The 25,050-nt window shown below is 41.5% G+C and overlaps 1 protein-coding gene across 1 annotated transcript in view; it reads right to left on the minus strand.

Moving 5' to 3' along the window:
* LOC125487829 (T-cell-specific guanine nucleotide triphosphate-binding protein 2-like) overlaps nt 1-25,050 on the minus strand; it is a 100,591-nt gene that overhangs the window by 31,717 nt on the left and 43,824 nt on the right. The window contains exons 3-4 of the mRNA XM_048620232.1: nt 4,520-4,706; nt 4,036-4,147 (exon numbers count right to left, since the gene is read on the minus strand). Of these exons, the coding sequence (XP_048476189.1) occupies nt 4,036-4,147; nt 4,520-4,706 (299 nt within the window). The remainder of the gene's footprint in view (nt 1-4,035; nt 4,148-4,519; nt 4,707-25,050) is intronic.

Raw genomic sequence — 25,050 nt, forward strand, 5'->3', positions numbered from 1 at the left:
ACAGGCCTCAATGAAAAATGAAATAAAAGCATCAAAGTATTGCAGGAATTTGCTACGATCCAGGGCAGGACATAAAGCTACAGACGGTGCAAAGAATATGGAAGTAAGCATTTACATTAGACCTTTGATGCCTGTTGCTTAAGTTTTGATTTTCCGGATTGTGTTCAAGTCCTTTTTGTTCAATTATTTTCTTTAGGATATGGAAGGTTCTGACTTTAAGCAGCCACTAACAGCCCTGCTGTAACATCAGTCAGTCTGTACCTTAGTAGTTCAATTGCTCAAAATAAGAATTGTTCTATCAGATGAAGGCTCTTCCTCAACTGAAGTGGAGAGGCGAAGATGACAGAGGAATGATTTGTTAGTTGAAACAGCAGTTTCCACAGTTGCTCATGGCAACCAGATAAGGTAATAAACTGCCTCTTAGAAATCTTAGTGGGAAAGAGAAAACTTGTTGTTGAGTAAAGTGTAGAAGAGAACATCAGATCCCATTATAATCAAAGGCTTTTTAAGTAATTGCCATGCCGTGTTATACATGTAAGTATACTAAAATTATAAGTGCAACTAACAAACTAACATTAAGGAATTTATACAAATGGTTGTAGATGGTAGAGAGGAGCACCAGCCCACCAACAGGGGGGATTCAAAGACAAATGCTTTTAACACCAAGGACTGAATGACGTATGACGAAGGGTATAAACAGATACCCTCATGAAAGGACACCAGAAAACTGATAACATTGTAAGGGGGCAATTGCAAAACATTACTTAATCACAATGACCTCAGGAAAATAATCGCAGCTTCACAAGATAACAAACAGCACTCACTCAGTATGATGCAGCTGGCAAATATCTGGGGAGGGGCATAATGGTCAGAGGGGAGGTGGCAAGCGCTGATGTCAATGCTGTATATAATCATTGTAACACAGAATGTATAAATATCCTGTATTTTATTGAGAGAGGCAGGGTATCCAAGACACCTTTTCCATGCTGTGTGGTAAGGATTCCAATTAAAGATCGAGTTGGGCTACTAAACATGGAACTCAGATTCCTCTTTAAAACCATTTCTAATGGGAGGCCAGCTAGCCATGCACTGCTTTGAATGTGTGTGTGTGTGTGTGTGTGTGTGTGTGTGTATGTGTGTGTGTGTGTGTGTGTGTGTGAGAGAGAGAGAAGAGGGTGCCTATACCTGATACCTATTGCTGTAAATGTTTTCACATTAGTGCCACATAAAAGTCTTGCCACAAACACACTTTTCAGGAGGCTTTATAAAGTACCAAACAGATGAAGAGTTCCTGGCAAAGTGTACAAGAAATTTTTTGCCAAAGCTAACTTGATAAAGATGTAGGACACCAATGATTGTACCCATGTGGCAATCGAATTACACATGGCAGAGACAGGGGCTTTAGTGTTGTGTAAAGTGTTTTAATCACTCAATATCTGACTAATGTGGACCCATGGTTCTCCTGGTTTGTACAAAGCATCCTGGGAGTTGCGGTGACTTTTGTGCTCTCTGGCATTCCCAGATTTCAAGGTTTTCAGCGGTCCAACATGATTGGTGGTTGGCTGTGGTGTGATAGAGTATACCCTCTGAAAAGATGGATAATGTTATGTATCAGAGACGCTAAAACCCTGCCGAAGAGAGGTATAATAGAAACCAGGCAATCACAAGGATCATAAATTAAGAAGACAGTTGGGCTGCTCAACATGAAGTTCCGTTCCTGGACCGAGCTGGAAGCTTACATCAATATGCATCGGATCGTGTTTCCTTCCTTGCGCGGGTAAGCTTTTTTTTATGGAGATCAGATGGAGGGTGTCAGCTGTGACCTATGGCTACAAATGACGATTCAAATACAAACTCCAATGATGACCCTGAACAGCCATCGTGCCATGCTCAGGAGCCTACAGGTTAAGGGAAGCTTTCAATCAGAGGTGCTTCCACCAGGCAACGAAATCCTCATGGACTCTAAGGAAGAAATCAGTTACATCACAGCTAAGTTTGCAGGAATTCTCTTCTGAAACCCTCTTGCACAACTGGCACCTCCAAAAAGTGTCCACGATCAATTACTTTTTGAGGTCGAATTGCAGGCATCCAAACTTCATGCTATTCATAGCACAGGAACAATATGTTATGTGAAAAATCAAATTAATAAAGTGAAATGGAACAACGAATACGAATTACACAGTTGTAGCTATCATCCACGTATCGTTCTCTGTGTTTAGTGTGATGTGTTAACTTTTTATAAATGTTTCATCACTTGCAGTGGCACTGGAGGCAGGCTGCTGAATCGATACTCATCAGCTTGGATGTCTGTGGCAATCATCCTCTGTTTGTAAGAGGCGGTAAGGACCCTGGTGGTGAGTGGCAGGCCCGTCTTCAGATATGACTGAACACTATTGCTGGAAGTAGGGGCCAAGAAGGAGCTATCACAATCAAAAGCAACTTGAGAGGAACCTCCGGGGTGGATTTATATGCCAGCATGAACTCCCTGCACATTGTTGCACACTAATGTAGCAGAGGCAAAACGTGCTTTTTCCATCTCTCTCACTGGCAATGCACTGCTGAGGTCACAGCCAGTATGTGTGATTACACACTATATACACAATCTCAGAGTGCACTGATAGGGCTGATGGAACTGGATTTTGTTAAGTGTCACAAATCATTTGAAAGGTGCCATGAGTCTGGGGGAGCAATACTGCAACACTCACCTCCTATATGGACAACTCCATTGTATAAATTAGGGCACACATACCTTCTGGAAGATCCAACCAATCTCCAAATATTGAATGATCGACAGCTACCTGATGGATTAATCCAGAGGCTTGTCGTCTACCTGGAGCTGAGCATCTTGCTATTCTCCAACACTCACTCCGATGAGAAATTGCAGTCTCCAACATCTGCTCAGGTGATTGTGTTGTGCTGTTATCTAGATGGATGCAGTCCACTCTATCGAGGTGCCAGAATCTGAGGTGGTGTACGCTGACGTGTGAGGATGTCATGGTGCAACATCCGAGGGATTGTCATGCTCTGAATACAATGGAATTTGATTTTGTCTGAACAACGAACCTGCTGAAAACAACAAGTCCACATGAGCACTAACCAGGCAGACAATGTAGTTGTTGTAGGTTCCTTTATGTCAGAATTGTGCTTTTCACAAATATGAGAGTACAGCATATCAAAAGGCAAGTCATCATGAGCTTCCAGTCCCTGCCCCTGTGTGCTCTTATCTCATGATACCCCGTGTTGAAAACACTTTAGTTTTATTCTCACTCTTCAAAAACCCCTGCCTATCACTTGCATTCCAGTTAACTCAGCTTTGTTTTCAGATTGCCTTGCCTCAGTTCTGATAATGAGTTTGTCCTGCCTGTTGTAATGACCAAGGCTGGAGGAGTGCACTGTAACTCGCACCTCACTACTCCACAAATCACAACATAAAAGTTAAAATACTTTCCCCAGTTATCCAAAGGGCCAATACCTGATCTAGATCAGGTCTTAAGCAATAAGATCCATCAACCAGATTTCTTAATAATCATAACTTTTAATTCATTAAAAAAGAAAACACATTCAACACAATGCAATAATTGGTTAATATGAACAGCTAGTAATTTAGAAGTATAATTGCTTAGCCCTTTAAGTATCACCAAAACACACAACCACATTCTTAAGGAAAAGAGAAAAAAAACTTCATTTTCTGCACCAGTTGGCTTTGTGAGAAAAGCAATGACTTTTGGCTCCTGGTTTATTCTTGAAGATAAACATAAAGCACAGGCTTTTCCAACCTATCTTTCTGACGTTCTGGCATGTGTGGTTATGTCATTAACCGTGCATGCATTTCGCTGGAGCCTTTCGGACACGCTTATTCAGGAAATATTCCTCCAATCACTCCGAAGACAACACGAGGGCCTCCTTTTCGGAAATGGGAGAGATCAGCTGGAAGCCCTTTTTTGCAGACTTCTTATCCCCAAACACAGCCAGCTATCAAAGCACTCAACATCTAGTCACGGTTCAAACAGCTACAGCAGGGTCTACTGTACTCACCAGTCACTTGATTTCTAAAGAGCTCTGTTTGTAAATAAAACATCTCCAGTGCCTGCAGTGACCATTCAACAAACTTTTCCCAAAGAAAGCACTCCAGGTATTTCCACAAAACCTGAAAAATAATTTTTTTTTCATAATCTTTCAAAACTTAATGCCTCCAAGAAATACTAAATATGAAGTGTATTCATAACATTCCGCAGTTGGATATCAGTGAAAGGTTCACACTGAAGATTGAATTGCAGTCAATTTCAGATTCATTGCTTCCCCCAATTGAATTTAATTGCGCAATACTGGCAGCCCTTGCAAACATCCATACTCAGTTTATCAGTAGCAAGTACAATCAAAGAGGCCATTTTGCTCTTGCACCCTGGTCCACAAATGCCTAACAGCCCTAGGCCTGTGAATGCATGCCTTGCCCACTGACTCACCTCAATCTGTACACATTTGCAGTGGGCAGCTGGTGTAGAGCTGGAGTGGACATTACATAACTTCCAAAACGGTACTGACTGTTTACTGAGCTTAGCGTTTTAGCCACTTTTCTTGGTATAACTGGAACAAAATCCTGGTGCACCAAAGTAGGCCTTTCAAACAGCCTGGCTTGGCACCTGACAGCCCCTGAGGCTGCCTCCACAATCTCTTTCAGGGTGAGTGGGCGCCATTCCTGTTCGCACCTGCAACACCAACACAAAAGTTTGGAACACTTTCTCTGAATTGAGCTTGCAGAGTCACAAACTCTCTCCTGATGTAGGGGTAACAATTTTACCCTGATATTCTGCCATCTGCCCACTAACAATCCCCTCCCCCAACTGCTCGATCAAAGAAATCAGCCGTTTTGAATTTTCTCCTGAGTTTCATTCTGGTCCTGTTGGCCCTTGAAAGTTTAGTAATACTGTTAATGTCATCAGATGAGAAAGAGACAGATGCTATTTAATTTTCAGCACTGCTAAAAGAAAAATCCCCTAGCTGCCAACAGCCATTACCTTCAGATCACGTCGCAATCTCCTCTTCAAGAAAATGGTTATCACTCCGTATGTCATTATGTATTTTAGTTTTATAATCTTTGATTTTAATTATCTCAAAATTAATTTTGCACTTTCCCACATGATATTACCATCATGGCCTGCTAAACCAACAGCCAGCTGGAGACCAAATGCTCTTCTACTCCAAGTGGAGTATAATCACATTGTGGCTTGTTACTGGACTAGTAGTCTATAAATCTAGATGGTGATCTGGAGACATGCATTCAAATCCCTCTGCAGTAGCTGTTGAGTTTTAATTCTACAAATTTAAGTTTAAAAAGTTGGTCTATGTAGTGGTGACCAGGAGGTTACCTGCATGTCACATAAACCATCTGATTCATTTAGTGTTCTCGAGGGAAGGAAGTCTGCCATGTTTTGGTCCGTATGTGTCTCCAGATATCACCATTGTGCCTGACTCAAAGCTGCCCTCTGAAGTGGCTGCACACAACACATTCGGTTACATCTATGATGGGGTCTGACCACTTCCAACACAGCACAGTTAGAGATGGGCACTAAGTGTTGGTCTTGACATTGGTGACTGCATCACATGAACTAGTTTTTTTTTAAGAAATCTATTAAGCTCAATATTATCCTAATGGATTTGTCCGGTCCTGTTGTCAATTATTGATCAATTATGAAGTTTGTGTGTTTTGGACTTGACATCAACCAGAAATTGAGTTGAACTGCCTCATCAGAACTAAAAGATGCCTCTCTGCCTGTTCCTGTCTAATAGCTGGATTTGTGTGATTGAGTGTAAATTACTTTCTTTTTTAACAGATAACAGATTGGATGTACCTGCTAATGGTTTGTTATTGCTCAGTGTGTTCTGACCCATTATAGAGTGAGTCATTATTACTTACTTTGTTTATTTCAGAGACATTTCAATCCCTTGCGGTCAATAAAAGCACATCACATTCATCACAGTTCATGATTGATGTATCTAAAAGTCAGGCTTGTTGGACAATTTCTTGGAGGTGCTATTTGTCAATTGAACCTTTTGTAAGCAATTGAGGCCAATAAGCTGCTCTGACAAGAAAGGCTGGGGTTAATTCATGCAGCCTCGGTTCCACAAGAAAATGATGGTAGAGCTTCAAACATACATGAAAAAAAGGAGGCCATTCAGCCCAAATATACCTCTGGTAACTCTTCTGAACATTTGTGCAACTAGTCTTATTCGTCTATTCAACCTCATAGTCCTGAAATGTTGTTCCATTCTAAGTATTTATTCAATTTATTTTTGGAAATTACTCACAAATCTATTTTTTACTAGTATTCCTGTACTCCAAAACCTTTGAAATAAAGGCAAAGCCTGGTAATCCTCGATAGCAGTCAGTGGCAAAGCAGGTAGTTGGCAGCAATGGCAGTTTGTGGCGTAGCAGCTGGTGAGCCCAGGTGGGATTTAGCCTAGCCCTGGTGAAAATGTGCCCAGCATGGGAAGAGCGAGCCTTTGTGGGGAAAGCCCAGGTCTATACCTTAAGAACGACTGTAATGTTTAGCGATTAACTTTATTTCTTTGTTTTTCTACTTTTCACCAAGAAGATCTGTAATGTTGAACTTTTAAACTTACTTATTTAATTTTCTATTTTTGTACCTAAAATGGCACTGGGAATGAGGAGTTTGTACACTTTTCACTGTACTCCTGTACTCCTGTACTTGAGTACACATGATAATAAAACCTAATTCTAATTCTAAAATTCTAATATTCCGTTAGACTTCCTGATGGCCTGCTGTACCTGGGTGCTGACTTTCTGTGTTTTATGACAAATACTCCCAAGTCCCTTTGTGTTGCAGTATAATGCAGTTTTTCTTCATTTAAATAATACTCTGTTGTTTTGTTCTGACTTCAAAAAGATGCAACTTCCTAATTTCACATTTGCAATCATTATAGTGGAAGATACTCTGAACATACCATGAATACTAAAGAAAAGGGGACAGGAATTAGGTACCATCACTAGAGGAGTAGTATTAGATAAACAAATAGGGCTAAAGGCAAAGAATTCCCCTGATTCTGATGTTTTGCTTCCTAGGATCTTAAAAGATGTAGCTACGGAGATAATAGATGCATTAGTTACGATTTCCCAAAAACCCTTGGACTCTGGAGAAGTCCTGGAGGATCGGAAAAATGTCATTGGGAAATGCCTATTTGAAAAGGGAGGGAGGCTATGTGTTGATTAGCCTTGTTGGAAAAATATTGGATTTAATTATCAAGGAAGTAATAGCAGTACCTTTGAATAATTCTCATCTAATCAAGCAGAGTCAGCATGACTTCATTAAAGGGGAATTGTATCTGACTAATTTATTAGAGTTTTTCAAGAAAGTCTTAACCAGAGTGGATAGAGGGAGCAAGATAGAAGGAATGTCCCAAAAGAGTAAGTCATAAGAGTTGATTGATTGATTTATTGATGGATTTATTTATCATCACATGTACCAAAATACAGTGAAGAGCTTTGTTTACGAGTGGTACATGCAGATTATAGTAAGCAAAGGGTGTACAGATCAAGAAGACTTCGACAGTGGCATAGGTTACGCAGCACAGGGGTGGGCTAGGCAAGATGAGTTCATGGTGTTGGAGGTGGTATCCGTGGAAACAGACATTGAGCAGTAGAGGAAAGGAGGAGAAGAATCAGAGATGGAACATACAAAGGTGACAGAAGTCCAGAAATTTGAAGCAAAGTTGACAACATTTTCCAGTTCAGGATGAGAGCAGGAAATGGCACTGATTCAGACATCAATGTACAAGAACAGAGTTGAGAGAGGGGATCTCAATAGGGCTTGAACAAGTACTATTCCACATATCACACAAAGATCTACAGATAACTTGGTACTTGTGGGTAACTATAGCAGCATCTCAAAGAAGAGCTTCCCAATTGCAGTAGTCTCGAGTTAACACAGTGTACCAGGGGTAGACACTGTATCGGGTGCCCTGTTCATTTGTTTGAATTGTGAAATTATGAAATTGAATTGTGCTAATTACAGCATTTTGCTGGAAAATATTCTAATTTTATCATGATCCATTAATATAGTTTCAGCCATCAGTGGTCTTTACTCAAGTTTATTGAGAGTCTTCTTAAATATACTCTTCAGAAAGACTCTTTATTATTTACTTAATAAAGAGGTTGAGCTTTTGTTTACCTGTTAAATAGCCTGCACCAAGTCCTGCTTTAAATTCCACTCTGCCTCTAGCTTATCGGCTGGCAGCTGAAAATCCTTTGCAGCAAGTGTCATTAGTGATATTCATCAGTTTCCATCAAATCATTCATCATTGATGCATCTTTGTCAAAGAAAGTCAGATGATGAAGTTTCTCATGCACACTGGCAGACTTGATAAGAGGGTTATAAGGTTTCTGTCAATAGCAAGCTTTCCCTAACTTTTCCTAGAAATGTTTCATTCTTAAATCAGACACCAGTGACTATTGAGTATCCAGAGCACCTCATCCGGGCACAAAGCCAAATTCTCAGTCAATGTCTTTCCCCTCAGCGAAGGATTACCATGCTATGAACACCAAGAACTCTTTCTTAATGTGCTGTATTATTTATCAGGCAAAACTCTTGAATGTCATCAAGCTCTGTGCATAATGTCATGTCCAAAAAGCCATGCGTTAACATTTTGAAAACTATTATTCTCAATACACTATCCTTTCTTTCCTTGTTCATAATCTCCCCTCTTTCCATTATCTATTTCTTCCCTTCATTTCTTTTCCTTATTCTCTTCTATCCTCCTTTATTTTTACTTCCATTAATCCCTCCCTCCCTTCTACCTTTCGACATCTTCTTCTTCCAATTATTCCTTCTGCCTTCTTGCTTGCTTTTTCTTCTTCCCTTCCTTCTGAAAGAAGGCACCAAATTCCAGCAAAGTTCAAACAACTTGGCTCAAGAGTAACTTGTGCAAAGCAAGATATCCCACATCAAGCTTACCATTTTCTGCTCAGGAGAGTTGAAAGCAAGGATCCAAGAGTGAAATATTGAAGTTCTGTCTTCCTACTACCCACAGTGCATGGTCTGATGCTTATAACATTTTGAGGTTTAATTTCAGTATTTAGTGGTTTTCATTTCTGCTTTCTGTTTATTGTTTAAATTATTGCCTTTCTTTTAAAGCAATTGGAATTCAGATTTATTCCTGATTACTTGTAGCCATTGTTTACAAACTGTGAAGCATTGTATAATTTCTCTGCAGTAAACTTCTGGTCAACCACTCCACATCATTTCAAAAAGTAGATTTCCTATAATTTTTGTCCTGGCATTTTGCCAGGCTTGTTACACAATTGATGAAAGCTAGTTCATTGTTTTTTTTTTCAGTTGAAACTTTTACAAATAGGGTTATTAAGTCAATTTTGAAATAAAAAATAGCCTTAATGTAATTAAGTCATTTTGAAATTTAAAAAAATGCCTAAATGCATATCATTAGCATGCAACTGATGTGGAAAATCACAAGGCAAAATTATCAATTAAATATAGAGTTGCATGCAAAGACTCATATTGAGAAATCAGCTAAAATTATGGGATTGGAGTTACCGTTTGATTACATTGGTTTTCTTGGAAATCCTTTTATTCTGGAGTACCTAGCACAACATATCCCAGAATTTTGAATTGCATTGCAATGCATCTCAAACTTCTGTGATATTTTGCACTTGATTTAAAAATGTTCGAAGTGGCCTCATTCTCAAAAATGTCTGCACCCTTTGGGTGAATTAATTACAAGTAGGATAAATCAATTAATTATGCTTGTTAGCAACACTGTGGAGTCTCCCAATATAAAACTTAACCTTTTACAGATAAGAATGTTAACAGATGCATTTTGAAAAGATTAGAATTAAGCCTTTTTTTCCGCAAAGAAACTTGCTAAGGAGTTCACTGTTTGATCTCACTTCAACTGAAAATGGTCTTCCAGATTTTGTTAGCTGTTTTCAATCACTTACACTCACTGGTGGATTAACACTGTCAAATTATTCATTTGATAAGATAAATCCATTTTCAGACAAACTTTATCATGCTATTGTTTTCTGAATTAACTTTATTTTTATTGTTTGGAAGAATGCTACTCAACTGCACTATTTTGTGCCTGATTTGTCCTCAGCACAATGCAAATAACTCTGAGTGGGAACTTGATGGCTAGAAGTACTTTTATATATGTTGATTCTAGGATGATATCTCAACATGTGACATTCCAACATAAAGGCATGCAACGCATCTTCAGTCATGCTGTCTGTGCAACAGATTCAATGTCGTCAGTTGGTTGTGTGTGTAATGCATAGTAACCTCAAACAGCACATTACCCATAACATGTAAGAATTTGTTATCATAACTTTGTAAGTAATTTGGATTATAAATAAACTTCAAGACATCCAACTTAGCAAATACACAACTATTTGTGGCACATGCTATGTGGGCTAATTGCACCATATTGCCATTGTAGCCATTGTAACACGAAAATTAGTCATGTTAACTAGTATTGGCGGCACGTGAAACCTAAAGGCTAAAAGGGTGACATCAGTGTGATAGTTGCGAAAAGTTATTTTCCAATCCATTATTCATTAAAATTTCTGAGTTTAAAGGTTAAGTTATAACTACATCCAAAATCTGGAAACAAACCAGAAGGTTACAACCCTGAACTAAAATGCAGTGCGTACTGTACCTTTTGTTTTCAAAATAACTGTTCTAAGGCTGCTACTGACCTCATTAAAAATGATAAGGGTTTTTAATAGTCATGAAATGATAGCATTAAACATTCGAAGAAGATAATCTATGTAAAAATCACTTCATACACAAATATTAACTGTATACAGCAATAGTTGAATCCATCACATATTTTTCCAAAAGGTGAAGAAGATAGAAAAAGCTTTTATAATATCAGCACTCTTTTTGTTTGGCACGAATGTCCATAGACATGGACATGCTACCACTATTCTGCATCTTTTAAAACAGAAACAATAAATAATAAATGAGAGAGAAAAAAAGCAGCAAAGAAACGCAACACTGCAGTTCAGATTCTTCAATTAAAGAACATAAAGCTCCAGAAAGATAGATGGGTGGCAAAGGTTTAACCATGGACTGGCAATCCACTATTGTTCTGACACAACTTAACTTCTTCTTGCTTCGGGCACCGAAAAGTTAGGAAGAATAAAACACTCCAGTATTTTTGATGACTGCAAAGAGCCTGACAGCATTTTTCAGATTCTAGACATCTTAAACTTTGAGTCAATTTCAGGAGATATAGGCTTGTCTTTGTCTTATTGACAACAGCCCAGGTGAAACAGGCTCACAAAATTGTTATAGCACAGAAGGAAATGAATATTTCCTTCATGCCTACACAGGTTCTCTAAGCATTTGAACCTGAACTCTGTGCCTTTTCTCTGTAATTTTGCACCTTGTTTTTATTTAAACAATCATCCAGGCGTCTCTTTAATGCTTTCATTGAATGTGACTACACCACAATTCCAGGCAAAACTTTCCAGATCCTAACTATGTGCTGTGTGGAAAAAAAAAGGTTTTTACTTCATTTTTTCTTCTTTTACAAATCACTTTAATACTGTCCTCTAATTCTTGATCCATTTATAAGGGGAAACACTTTCGCTCTGTCCGGATTCCTTATAATTTTGAAAACTTCAACCAAATATCCTCTTAGGCTTCTCCTTTCCCAGAAATGCAGTCAACTTTTCTAATCTTTCCTCATAATTAGAGTGTGTCATTCCTGGAACCATATTCATAAACTTCATCTGGACTCTTTCCAATGCATTCACATCCATCTTGAAGTATGGTGCGCAGAGCTACACACAGTATTCCATCTGAAGTCTAACCAGCATCTTTTATAATCAACCATTCATAATCAGATGTCAACACAAAGTTAGAAAGTGTGATTTCACCTAAATTAACTTAATTTAAAGGCTTTTAGAGTTGATCATTGCTTCTACACCCATCATATCCTGCAGAAAATCACTTCTGTACAAATCTAAAGACTATACCATTGACGCCGTACTCGCAAAAAAGCTATAGTTCAAAGCAATTAACAGGGTAGCAGCATCTGTAAGTGCTTGACTCTGGATCAATTATTACAACCATCAACAGGCTCAGTGAAACATCCAAATCCTGTATGTGGTTTGTTTCACCCACATAGAGAGTGCCCAGCATTCTGTGACAAATGCAGACTGTGTTCTATAAGAGGACATTGGATTTCCAAGATAGTAGGAACTGCAGATGCTGGAGAATCTGAGATATACAGGGTTTAGAGCTGGATGAACACAGCAGGCCAAGCAGCATCAGAGGAGCAGGAAGGCTGACATTTCGGGCCTAGACCCTTCTTCAGCCTTCCTGCTCCTCACCTTTTTTCACCTTATATTCTAAATTTTTCATGTCTTCCTTGAGGTTTTCTCTAAAAACATGCTGTACATATGACAGGACAATCACCAGCACATTTGCCAAATTCTCAAATATGCTCCATCATCTAAGTGTTCTTCAATGCTATTATCCTACCAAGTTCACCACTTGGGAAGTAGATTCTTCCCAAGAGTGCCTTGGAGTATGTCTACTATTGGTTCTAAGATCCTTATAACATTTCATCCTAAGTACTTTAACATTAATAGTGAATTTTGGCTCTAGGCAGCAGCAGTGAGAGCGAGGACAAGGGGGCTGCTGGGAAGGTAAGTTAATCCTTTAAAAACTTACCTCGTGATTAGGCAGAGTGCACGCTGAGCAGGAGCGGACACGGGACGGCTGAGTAAGTGAGGTAATATATTTGGGCGGTTGCTTTACCTGAAACACTACCTAGGTAGTGTCTCCTAGCCATCCTCCTCCTCTAACCAAAAAAAAGGTTCTGAGCACCGATTTGGTAAGGTTACTAGTTTTTTTTTTCAATAGTCTGTTTGGGAATTCAGAACAGTGGGAATGGATGTTAGGGCAGTTGCATGCTCCTCCTGTACAATGTGGGAGGTAAGGGGCACCACGAGTGTCCCCACTGACTTCATCTGCGGGAAGTGCACCCAACTCCAGCTCCTCGGAAACCGAGTTAGGGAACTGGAGCTGGAGCTGGATGAACTTCGGATCATTTGGGAGGCTGAGGGGGTAATTGAGAGGAGTTACAGGGAAGTAGTCACACCTCAGGTACAGGAAAAAGGTAGATGGGTTACAGTCAGGGGACGGAAAGGGAACAGGTAGACAGTGCAGGGATCCCCTGTGGCCATTCCCCTCAATAACAAGTATACCGTTTTGGACACTGTTGGGGGGGACAACTTACCAGGGGTAAACCATGGGGTACAGGTCTCTGGCACAGAGTCTGTCCCTGTTGCTCAGAAGGGAAGGAGAGAGAGGAGGAGAGAATTAGTCATTGGCGACTCCATAGCTAGAGGGACAGATAGGAGATTCTGTGGAAACGAGAGAGACTCACGGTTGGTGTGTTGCCTCCCAGGTGCCAGGGTCCGTGATGTCTCAGATCGTGTTTTCGAGATCCTTAAGGGGGAGGGGGAGCAGCCCCAACTCGTGGTCCACATAGGCACCAACGACATAGGAAGGAAAAGGGATGGGGATGTAAGGCAGAAATTCAAGGAGCTAGGATGGAAGCTTAGAGCTAGAACAAACAGGGTTGTTATCTCTGGTTTGTTACCCGTGCCACGTGCTAGCGAGGCGAGGAATAGGGAGAGAGAGCAGTTGAACACGTGGCTACAGGGATGGTGCAGGAGGGAGGGATTCAGATACCTGGATAATTGGGGCTCATTCTGGGGTAGGTGGGACCTCTACAAATGGGATGGTCTACACCTGAACCAGAGGGGTACCAATATCCTGGGGGGGAAATTTGCTAATGCTCTTCGGGAGGGTTTAAACTAATTCAGCAGGGGGATGGGAACGTGAATTGTAGCTCCAGTGTACAGGAGGTTGAGAGTAGTGAGGTCATGAATAAGGTTTCAAGGTCGCAGGAGTGTACCGGCAGGCAAGAAGGTGGTTTGAAGTGTGTCTACTTCAACGCCAGGAGCATCCGGAATAAGGTGAGTGAACTTGCAGCATGGGTTGGTACCTGGGACTTCAATGTTGTGGCCATTTCGGAGACATGGATAGAGCAGGGACAGGAATGGTTGTTGCAGGTTCTGGGGTTGAGATGTTTCAGTAAGATCAGGGAAAGTGGCAAAAGAGGGGGAGGTGTGGCATTGTTAGTCAAGGACAGTGTTACTGTGGCAGAAAGGACGTTTGAAGAGGACTCGTCTACTGAGGTAATATGGGCTGAGGTTAGAAACAGGAAAGGAGAGGTCACCCTGTTGGGAGTTTTCTATAGGCCTCCGAAAAGTTCCAGAGATGTAGAGGAAACGATTGCAAAGATGATTCTGGATAGGAGCGAAAGTAACAGGGTAGTTGTTATGGGGGACTTTAACTTTCCAAATATTGACTGGAAACGCTACAGTTTGAGTACTTTAGATGGGTCAGTTTTTGTCCAGTGTGTGCAGGAGGGTTTCCTGACACAGTATGTAGATAGGCCAACAAGAGGCGAGGCCACATTGGATTTGGTACTGGGTAATGAACCAGGCCAGGTGTTAGATTTGGAGGTAGGTGAGCACTTTGGTGATAGTGACAACAATTCGGTTACATTTACTTTAGCGATGGAAAATGATAGGTATATACCACAGGGCAAGAGTTGTAGCTGGGGGAAAGGCAATTATGAGGCGATTAGGTAAGATTTAGGATTCATAGGATGGAGAAGGAAACTGCAGGGGCTGGGCACAATTGAAATGTGGAGCTTGTTCAAGGTACAGCCACTGCGTGTCCTTGATAAGTATGTACCTGTCAGGCAGGGAGGAAGTGGTCGAGCGAGGGAACCGTGGTTTACTAAAGAAGGTGAATCTCTTGTCAAGAGGAAGAAGGAGGCTTATGTAGAGATGAGGCATGAAGTCTCAGTTAGGGCGCTTGAGAGTTACAAGTTAGCCAGGAAGGACCTAAAGAGAGAGCTGAGAAGAGCCAGGAGGGGACATGAGAAGTCTTTAGCAGGTAGAATCAAGGAAAACCCTAAAGCTTTCTATAGGTATGTCAGGAATAAAAGAATGACTAGAGTAAGATTAGGGCCAGTCAAGGACAGTAGTGGGAAGTTGTGCGTGGAGTCTGAAGACATAGGAGAGGCGCTAAATAAATATTTTTCATCAGGAAAAAGATGATGTTGTCGAGGAGAATAGTGAGATACAGGCTATTAGACTAGTCGGGATTGAGGTTCATAAGGAGGAAGTGTTAGCAATTCTGGAAAGTGTGAAAATAGATAAGTCCCCTGGGCCGGATGGGATTTATCCGAGGATTCTCTGGGAAGCTAGGGAGGAGATTGCAGAGCCTTTGGCTTTGATCTTTATGTCGTCATTGTCCACAGGAATAGTGCCAGAAGACTGGCAGATAGCAAATGTTGTCCCTTTGTTCAAGAAGGGGAGTAGAGACAACCCTGGTAATTATAGACCAGTGAGCCTTACTTCGGTTGTGGGTAAAGTGTTGGAAAGGATTATAAGAGATAGGATTTATAATCATCTAAAAAGGAATAATTTGATTAGGGATGGTCAACATGGCTTTGTGAAGGGTAGGTCGTGCCTCACAAACCTTATTGAGTTCTTTGAGAAGGTGACCAAACAGGTGGATGAGGGTAAAGTGATTGATGTGGTGTATATGGATTTCATTAAAGCGTTTGATAAGGTCCCCCACGGTAGGCTATTGCAGAAAATACGGAGGCATGGGATTGAGGGTGATTTAGCGGTTTGGATCAGAAATTGGTTAACTGTAAGAAGACAGAGGGTGGTGGTTGATGGGAAATGTTCATCCTGGAGTTCAGTTACTAGTGGTGTACTGCAAGGATCTGTTTTGGGGCCACTGCTGTTTGTCATTTTTATAAATGACCTGGATGAGGGCGTAGAAGGATGGGTTAGTAAATTTGCGGATGACTCTAAAGTCGGTGGAGTTGTGGATAGTGCAGAAGGATGTTGCAGGTTACAGAGGGACATAGATAAGCTGCAGAGCTGGGCTGAGAGGTGGCAAATGGAGTTTAATGCAGAAAAGTGTGAGGTGATTCACTTTGGAAGGAGTAACAGGAATACAGAGTACTGGGCTAATAGTAAGATTCTTGGTAGTGTGGATGAGCAGAGAGATCTTGGTGTCCATGTGCATAGATCACTGAAAGTTGCCACCCAGGTTGATAGCGTTGTTAAGAAGGCATACAGTATGTTAGGTTTTATTGGTAGAGGGATTGAGTTTCGGAGCCATGAGGTCATGTTGCAGCTGTACAAAACTCTGGTGCGGCCGCACTTGGAGTATGCGTACAGTTCTGTTCGCCGCATTATAGGAAGGGTGTGGAAGCATTGGAAAGGGTGCAGAGGAGATTTACCAGGATGTTGCCTGGTATGGAGAGAAGGTCTTATGAGGAAAGGCTGAGGGACTTGAGGCTGTTTTCGTTAGAGAGAAGAAGGTTAAGAGGTGACTTAATAGAGACATACCAGATGATGAGAGGATTAGATAGGGTGGACAGTGAGATCCTTTTTCCTTGGATGGTGATGGGTAGCACGAGGGGACATAGCTTTAAATTGAGGGGTGATAGATATAGGACAGATGTCAGAGGTAGGTTCTTTACTCAGAGAGTAGTAAGGGCGTGGAATGCCCTGCCTGCAACAGTTGTAGACTCGCCAACTTTAAGGGCATTTAAATGGTCATTGGATAAACACATGGATGATAATGGAATAGTGTCGGTTAGATGGGCTTCAGATTGGTTTCACAGGTCGGTGCAACATCGAGGGCCAAAGGGCCTGTACTGTGCTGTAATGTTCTATGTTCTATGTTCTCGTGTTCAGGATTTGGTTCCATATGTAATTATTCAGCAAGTAAAAGACAGAGCATGGTGGTGGAAGGTTGCTTTTCAGACTGGAGGCCTGTGACCAGTGGTGTGCCACAAGGATCGGTGCTGGGTCCACTGCTTTTCATCATTTATATGAATAATTTGGATGTTAAAATAGGAGGAATGGTTAGTAAGTTTGGAGATGACACCAAAATTGGAAGTGTAATTGACACTGGAAAAGTTTGCCTCAGAGTACCACGGGATCTTGATCAGATGGCCCAAATGGCTCGAGGAGTGGCAAATGGAGTTTAATTCAGATAAATGTGGGGGTCTGCACTTTGGAAAGGCAAATCAGAAAAGGATTTATACACTTAATGGTAAGGTCCTGGGGAGTGTTGCTAAACAGAGTCCTTGGAGTGCAGGTTCATAGTTCCTTGAAAGTGGAGTCATAGGTAGATAGGATCGTGAAGAAGGCATTTTGTATGCTTGCCTTTATTGGTCATTGCATTGAGTATAAAAATTGGGAGGTCATGTTGCAGCTGTAGGGGACATTGGTTAGGCCACTATTGGGATATTGCATGCAATTGTGGTCCTCTGCATATAGGAAGGATGTTGTGAAACGTGAAAGGGTTCAGAAAATATTTACAAGGATGTTGCCAGGGATGGAGGGTTTGGGCTGTAGAGAGAAGCTGAATAGACTGGGGCTATTTTCCTTGGACTGTTGGGGGTTAAGGGGTGACTTTATAGATGTTTATAAAATCATGAGGGGCATGGATAGGGTGAATAGACAAGATCTTTTCCCCAGGGTGGGGGAGTACAAAACAAGAGGGTATAGGTTTAAAGTGAGAGGGGAAAGATTTAAAAGGGATCTAAGGGGCAACTTTTTCACGCAGAGGGTGGTGCCTGTATGGAATGAGCTGTCAGGCGAAGTGGTGGAGGCCAGTACAATTACAACATTTAAAAGGCATATGGATGGGTGTATGAATAGGAAGGTTTTAAAGAGATATGGGCCAAATGCTAGCAAATGAGACTAGATTTATTTAGGATGTCTGGTCAGCACGAGTTGTACCGAAGGGACTGTTTCCATGCTGCATATCTCTGTGACTCTATGACTCTAAGTATTTAATTATTCATACTGAACACAGACCTTTTGAAATAATTTGTTGAAGACATCTCACAAGTGCACTTCCATGACGATTATGTCTGTTTATTAAGTTCCAAGGCTATATGTTATGATTGCAATACAAATAAGGTCCCCAAATTGCCATCTTTGATGCTCTGCACTGACTTCCAAAACCAATTAAAAATAAAGCTATGGCAATAGACTTACAATAAAACAGTATTAAAGCTGAACTGTTTCATCATAACATCAGTTTCATACATATTGGTCACAGCCAAGCAGAGCAGTATCAGAAAGCTATGTCGGATTACGACCAACCATAAGATCTCAAGAAAATCATCTGACAGCTCCCCAAATTAATGCATTCATTCTGGGCATTCAGAGAGGAAACAGGGCTTCCCTAGTGTGTAATCTTCAAGGGAAAATAAGCCATCATCCCATATGGTCGACCAAGGTTTACTACAGGTCTATAGTTTATATATGTGCAGAAAAAGAACAAGAAATTGGCACATGAATCCATATATTGGCATGTCATAAATAAGGTCATTGATCAAGTAATTAAGTCATGTAAAATTCCATGTCAATTACTTCAAACTGACATTTGAGAGAATTCGTTGGGATGACTTCTGGTATGAAGGGATTGTCTTATGAGCAAAGGTTTAAACAGGTTATGACTCTACTCATTGGAATTGAGAAGAATGACAGATGACCTCATTTGAAACATTGAGGATTCCTTAGAGACTTGGCAGAGTATATGCTGAGAGGATGTTTCCCTTTATGGGAGAGTCTGGGAACAGAGGGTACAGTCCCCCAATTTAAAGCCGAGGTGAGGAGGAATTTCTTCTCTCAGGGGGTTGTGAGTCTTTGCAACTCCTTTCCACAGAGATGAGTAGGAGTAAAATCCTTGTGTATATTTAAGGCAGAGATAGATAAATTCTTGATCAGTTGGGGAATCAAAGGTCAAGGGGGAAAGGGCAGGAAAGTGGACATGAAGAGTGTCAATTCAGCCATGATCCTATTGAATGTTGGAGCAGGCTTGAGGAGCTGAATGGTCTATTCCTGTTCCTATTTCTTATGATATTGTGGTCTTACCTTTTCTTCCTCATGAGATTCCTTCTGATTATGATTGATATATTCCTTGTCTGAGGACACAATTACATTCTTTGACATGACTGATCCACCAAATCCTCTTGCTTTTCATGATAAATTAAAGATTCAGGAATTCACACACCACCTTCTACAAGGATGAGCCAATACAAAAAGGCTACAGAATTTTCAGACTGTAAAACTGCATGCTTCACACTGGACAAAATATAATTTGTGGTAAATGAAACTGGATTGTACATAACCAACCTTCCATTGCAGTAAGATTATTTTTCTCATCCAAAATAGACTGGGTGAATCTCAAATGTGTTATACCACAGCATAGGTTGTAGGTTTGACATTGCTCCTTATTTAGAAAAGACTTTGGACTTGTACAAAGTCCCATGGAAACAGTCATAGCTTCCAAACTGTTTAAAACTTCATCTAAGAGCTTTTTGCTATCAGAACCACAGCTATCACAAATATCAGTTCAGCTAGTCTGTGAATCAGACTGGGAAACAAACTGAGAGACATCAGCCTGCCACAGAATGTAATCTATTCCAGTTCAAGTACATCTGAGAAGCAACCTCCTAGAAAATTGACTACAAGGAACCACATAGCCTACTGGGAATAATTCACTTTGCAAAACACTCAATTCATCTTAAAACATCAACTTCATTCAAGCAACCAGGCCTGTCACGTGCAAAAGCTGAGATCATAAACTAGAGACTGCTCGTATTATTTAATTAGGATCCACACTCTGAATGTGAGAAAACTTCCAGGTTTTGTCTATAAAAATATATTGACTATGAGCAGTGTGGAAATATATTCATTCTGTCCATGACACAAGTGGAAACTAAATATTGAAAACTGGTTATAATAGCTTGAAGAAGAACAAAAGAACAATTACAGAAAATTTGTTACACACAGCTTCACAAGTAAGGAGCTCTTCAGTGAGAGAAACAGTTTGCAATGACATCCAGTCTCCTATTTCACTGAAAATGAACACAGGATGATCATTGCAGCCAATTGGGTGATTAATTTTTAATGACATAATTTTGTAAGTCATTTATGCTATTGATTTGCCATTGATGCTGCTACTTACTGTGCAAGAAGATTTGTAATGTAAATGTACAGAGCAATACAGTATAATATTAACATATTATTGAATCAGCCAGGCAAATTATCCAATGATATCTTGCTTCCTAAATAAAAACTGAAATAATTGCGGATTCTGTAAATCAGAAACAAAAAACAAATTGAGGAAGGAAGGGTCACTCGAACGAAAATGTTAACTCTGATTTCTCTCCACAGATGCTGCCAGACCTACTGAGCTTTTCTAACAATTTCTGTTTCTATGTCTTGCTTCTATCCTGCTGTCTTCAAATTTTAACCTGCTTTTCTGAACAGGCATAAAAGGTAGCTACCTAACACTGGTGGGACCTTCTTGAATTTTCTTTGCTATTTTAACAGGTGACCTGAGCTATAGTCAAAAAAATTTCAAAAGTTAAGATTTTTTTTAAAATTTACATTCCTGGGTTTAAGAATTATAGCAGTGTTTTCTCGGGCCTCCCAAAACAAGAGTGCTTTCTCTGTAACCTCTTTTATCTCTTCCATTTGCCAATTTGGTGACCTCGCCACTAGTTCCTCTCCTGTGGAAACAATTCCTTCAGTGCCAGTCAGTGACACAGTACGTTATGCCGACTGGCCAAATCCCTGATGGATTCAGCTGGGTAACAGATTGGGTTGTGATTGAGATGTATAGGTCATTTAAGAGAAACCTGGAAGTTAAAATAATTCATGTCTCTCACTGTTAAGATCAAGGGATAGGCTTGTTGGTTTGATACTGATCCTGACCGCACCTTCGCATCTGACTCCTACATCTAACTGTGCCATTCCCACTCCAAATCAAAATCAAAGCTCTCATTCACCCAACTGAAAGTCTACTCCTCTATCACAGAAGTCCTCTATGTCTCTTATACACACATAAACATGAATAGTGTTCTTGGACATTCTTGGGTCAGCTAGTTGTGATTGGAGGTAGGGTGGGACCTACAGCAGGACTCACAGTGATCTATTTTTATAGTAAAAATATCTATTTATTAAGCATAGACTATTTAAGTGCCACATCAGAGCAAATAGCCTACAGAGTCGAGTTAAAAAGGTGTTAGGAGGCCAGATTCAAAGGAGTGCAGAGACCTTGCAAAAAATGTAGAGCTTAAATTTAAAGTTTGCTGCCTCATTTCATGCAACAAAATACTGAAAACAGTAAAATGTTGGCAAATTATGACAGTGATTATATACAAGGAAGCAGAAAAGCAATTACATTGATGAGCAATCAAGACAATATGATTTGGGTGGAACTGGACGAGGGAAGGAAGTTGGATTGGATTTCATTCATTTTAGATGTTATCAGATTGGTATCTCAGGAACACAAAAACAGCCTTTCATGTTCTTTGATTTAATTTCTCAGCCTGAGGTCTGCCTTCAAAAAATACAGTGCTCCTTCAGTATCTCACTAAAGTTTTGGTCTTTGTTATGCACTGAGAATCGAAGAGGGAGTTCACCATCTTAGAATTCCAAAGCAACTTGCCAAAGTCAACGGCACCCACATGTTTGTTGATAACAGTGTGGAGCTGGAGGAACACAGCAGGCGAGGCAGCATCAGAAGAGCAGGAAAGCTGACGTTTCAGGTCGGGACCCTTCTTCAGAAATGGGGAAGGGGGAAGGGGGCTCTGAAATAAATAGAGAAAGGGGGAGTGGGGCTGGGCAAGGTAGGTGGGATAGTGACAGGTGAGTGCAGGTAGGTAGCGGTGGGGATTGGTCAGTGAGGTGGAAGGAGCGGATAGATGGGGGAGAAGAAGGGAAGGTCAAGGAGGCACAGATGAGAGGTTCTGGGGAAGGTAGGTGGGATGATGATAGGTGAGTGCAGGTAAGCAGTGGTGGGGATTGGTCAGTGAGGTGGGAGGAGCAGATAGGTGGGAGAGAAGATGGGCAGGTCAAGGAGGCGGGGATGAGAGGGAGGATTGGTCGTGGGATGAGGCTGGGGGTGGGGAGATTTTGAAGCTAGTAAAGTCCACATTGACACCATTGGGTTGTAGGCTCCCAAGGCGGAATATGAGGTGCTGCTCCTCCAGTTTCCGGTGGCGTCGTTGTGACACTGGAGGAGGCCCAGGATGGACATGTCACCTAGGGAGTAGGAGGCGGTGCTGAAGTGGTTCACGACTGGAAGATATTGTTGTTTGTTGTGAACAGAGCGCAGGTTCTCTACAAGGCGGTCTCCGAGCCTCTGCTTGGTCTCACCGATTTACAGGAGGCCACATCGGGAACAGTAGATGCAATTGACCACATTAGCAGATGTAAAGGTGAACATGTGGAAGGTTTTTCTGGGGCCTGGGATGGAGATGAGGTGGGTGGTGTAGGGGCAGGTGTAGCACTTCCTGCGGTTGCAGGGAAAGGTGCCAGGGGTGATGGGGTTAGTGGGGAGTGTGGAGCAGACAAGGGAATCGTGGAGAGAGCAGTCCCTACAGAAGGCAGAAAGGGGTGGGGATGGAAATATATCCTTCGTTGTGGGGTCAGATTGCAGGTGGCGGAAGTGGCAGAGGATGATGTGTTGAATCCGGAGGTTAATGGGGTGATACATGAGGACAAGGGGGATTCTATCTTTGTTTTTATTGCGGGGAGGGAGTGAGAGGGCAGAGGTGCGGGAAACGCAAGAAATGCGGTCGAAGGTGTTTTCAACCACTGAAAGGGAGAAGTTGCGGTCCTTGAAATAAGAGGACATCTGGGATGTTCGGGAGTGGAATGCCTCATCTTGGGAGCAGATGCAGCGGAGGTGGAGGAATTGGGAGTAGGGGATCGCATTCTTGCAGGAAGGTGGGTGAGAGGAGGGGTAGTCTAGGTAGCTGTGGGAGTCAGTGGACTTGAAATAGATGTCAGTTTCAAGGTGGTCACCAGAGATGGAGACGGAGAGGTCCAGGAAGGAGAGAGAGGTATCAGAGATGGTCCAGGTGAATTTGAGGTTGGGTTGAAAGGTGTTAGTAAAGTTGATGAACTGTTCAAGCTCCTCGTGGGAGCACAAGGTGGCGCCGATACAGTCATCGATGTAGCAGAGGAAGAGATGGGGGATAGTGCCAGTTGAATCTTTCATCTTGCTGGTTACTAAACTATTTTGGACTTTGGATGAGCGAAATCACTTTCTCTAGCTTTTTTATCGTGTAAACACCAGCTACTACAAGTATCTGTATTGAATCCTCAGGTACTTGTGTCTTCATTTAACCTATTTTCCTACTTACCCTGTTCAGAGGTGTTATTGCACACTTCTGGAGCAGTGGGACTTGAACCTGGATCTCACAGGTTCACAGGCAGATGCACTATCTCTGCAGCACAAAAGTACCTCTGTGTCTTCCCTTGGAATCATGCTTTTGAATTGGTGTCACCAGCTGGAGATAGCTACAGGGTTATGATGAAAAGTAATTAATCTTGCTCTATGTGTTTGATCTTGTTGAGATTTAAAAATTGCTGTGTTAGGTGGTAGGAATTACACCTGGCTGGAACATTTAACAAGATAGCAAACCTACCTGGTCATAAACTGAGAGAATTATTGCTTGTCATTTGGACAGATTTATGTTGTTCTTGGAACAAAATAACTAACTTGAAACTGCTACAAGCTAGTATACAAAGGGACTGATTCAATGTGGCAATGTTTGAGTGAATTACAATATTTTTCTTAGGAACAGAAATAGGCTATTCAGTCCCCTGAGCATGATATCAATGATAGCTGATCTGCACAATCATTGCAGATAATATCTGCTACCATTCCACAAAAATTTCCAGGCCTGTGGCTAGATTACATTAACAGTATTCTTTACTAATTAGTCACTTCAGTTCAGTGTTGCATGTTATTTTCCTCAGAGCTACCAAACCTCTCTGGAGAGTAACGCCTGTGTGCAAGCACTCTGAAAACATGGTGTGATCGAGACTATTTTTCAGGCCCAGTTTGACAGACACACACCCATTACATTCCTCCGACATCTAGCCACCAATTAAATGCTTCCCTGCAGGCTAGGAATCTGAGCGGATTTATAAGTAGTTGATCTTCTGATGTGTTGCTTTTGGAGTAGAATCATATCTTAAGAAGCAATTCTGATGTTCATTACCTTAGCCTGTCGCTTTAAGGCAACCTGTGTAAGTATAGCCTATGGGAATTCAATTGGAATATTATGAGGTTAACAGGTGAATAACTACTTTTGCAGTTCAAACCCACGAATGGCAGCTAATGTGCCTTCCTCAGTTATTCAAGATGATAAAAATGATCAGGAAATATCTGTTCCTTTTTACAATGGAAGCTTGTTCACTTTTGACTTCATTATGTTTGATTAAAATGCGTCACTGAAACAAAATATATATAATTATATATATGTTTTTGGATCTCCAGTGATTCAACTTAGAGCAAGTACTTTCAGCAAGATAGCGACAGGGTAAACCTCTCCATTCAGAGCTCCACTCTGCTCACCAGTTCTCTTCCTCTTTCCATCTTTGTCCTTTCTTTTCTCAGTTCTTCTCTCTCCCTCTGTAGGATTTATATCCCCCACACCCACCCCTTTAAACTACCTGCCTAAGGAGTCGGGAAGGAGCCAGGTCGTGACTGGGAACCATGTGGCAGGAGCTGAATGCGTGGGTTGCGTCCTGTTGCGATGGGCCGTGGGCCGGAGCGATGGCGGTGGATCAAGAGTGGGCTGATGAAAGTGGGCCGGTGAGACAGCCCAGAGTGGGATGCTGGCAACTGCACGGCATGGACTGGAATCTGGTGGAGGCATGGCGAGGGCTGTAAAGCCCGGAATGGGACTCTGGTGGAGGCATGGTGAGGGCTGTAAAGCCCGGAATGGGACTCTGGCGGAGGCATGACGAGGGACGGAAAGCCCAGAGTGGGACTGTGGTGGAGGCATGGCGAGGGCTGTAAAGCACAGAGCAGGACTCTAGTGGAAGCATAGCAAGGGCTGTAAAGCCTGGAGTGGGAC

The sequence above is a fragment of the Rhincodon typus genome, chromosome 3, assembly GCF_021869965.1.
Source record: "Rhincodon typus isolate 14 chromosome 3, sRhiTyp1.1, whole genome shotgun sequence".
Classification (NCBI taxonomy): Eukaryota; Metazoa; Chordata; class Chondrichthyes; order Orectolobiformes; family Rhincodontidae; genus Rhincodon; species Rhincodon typus.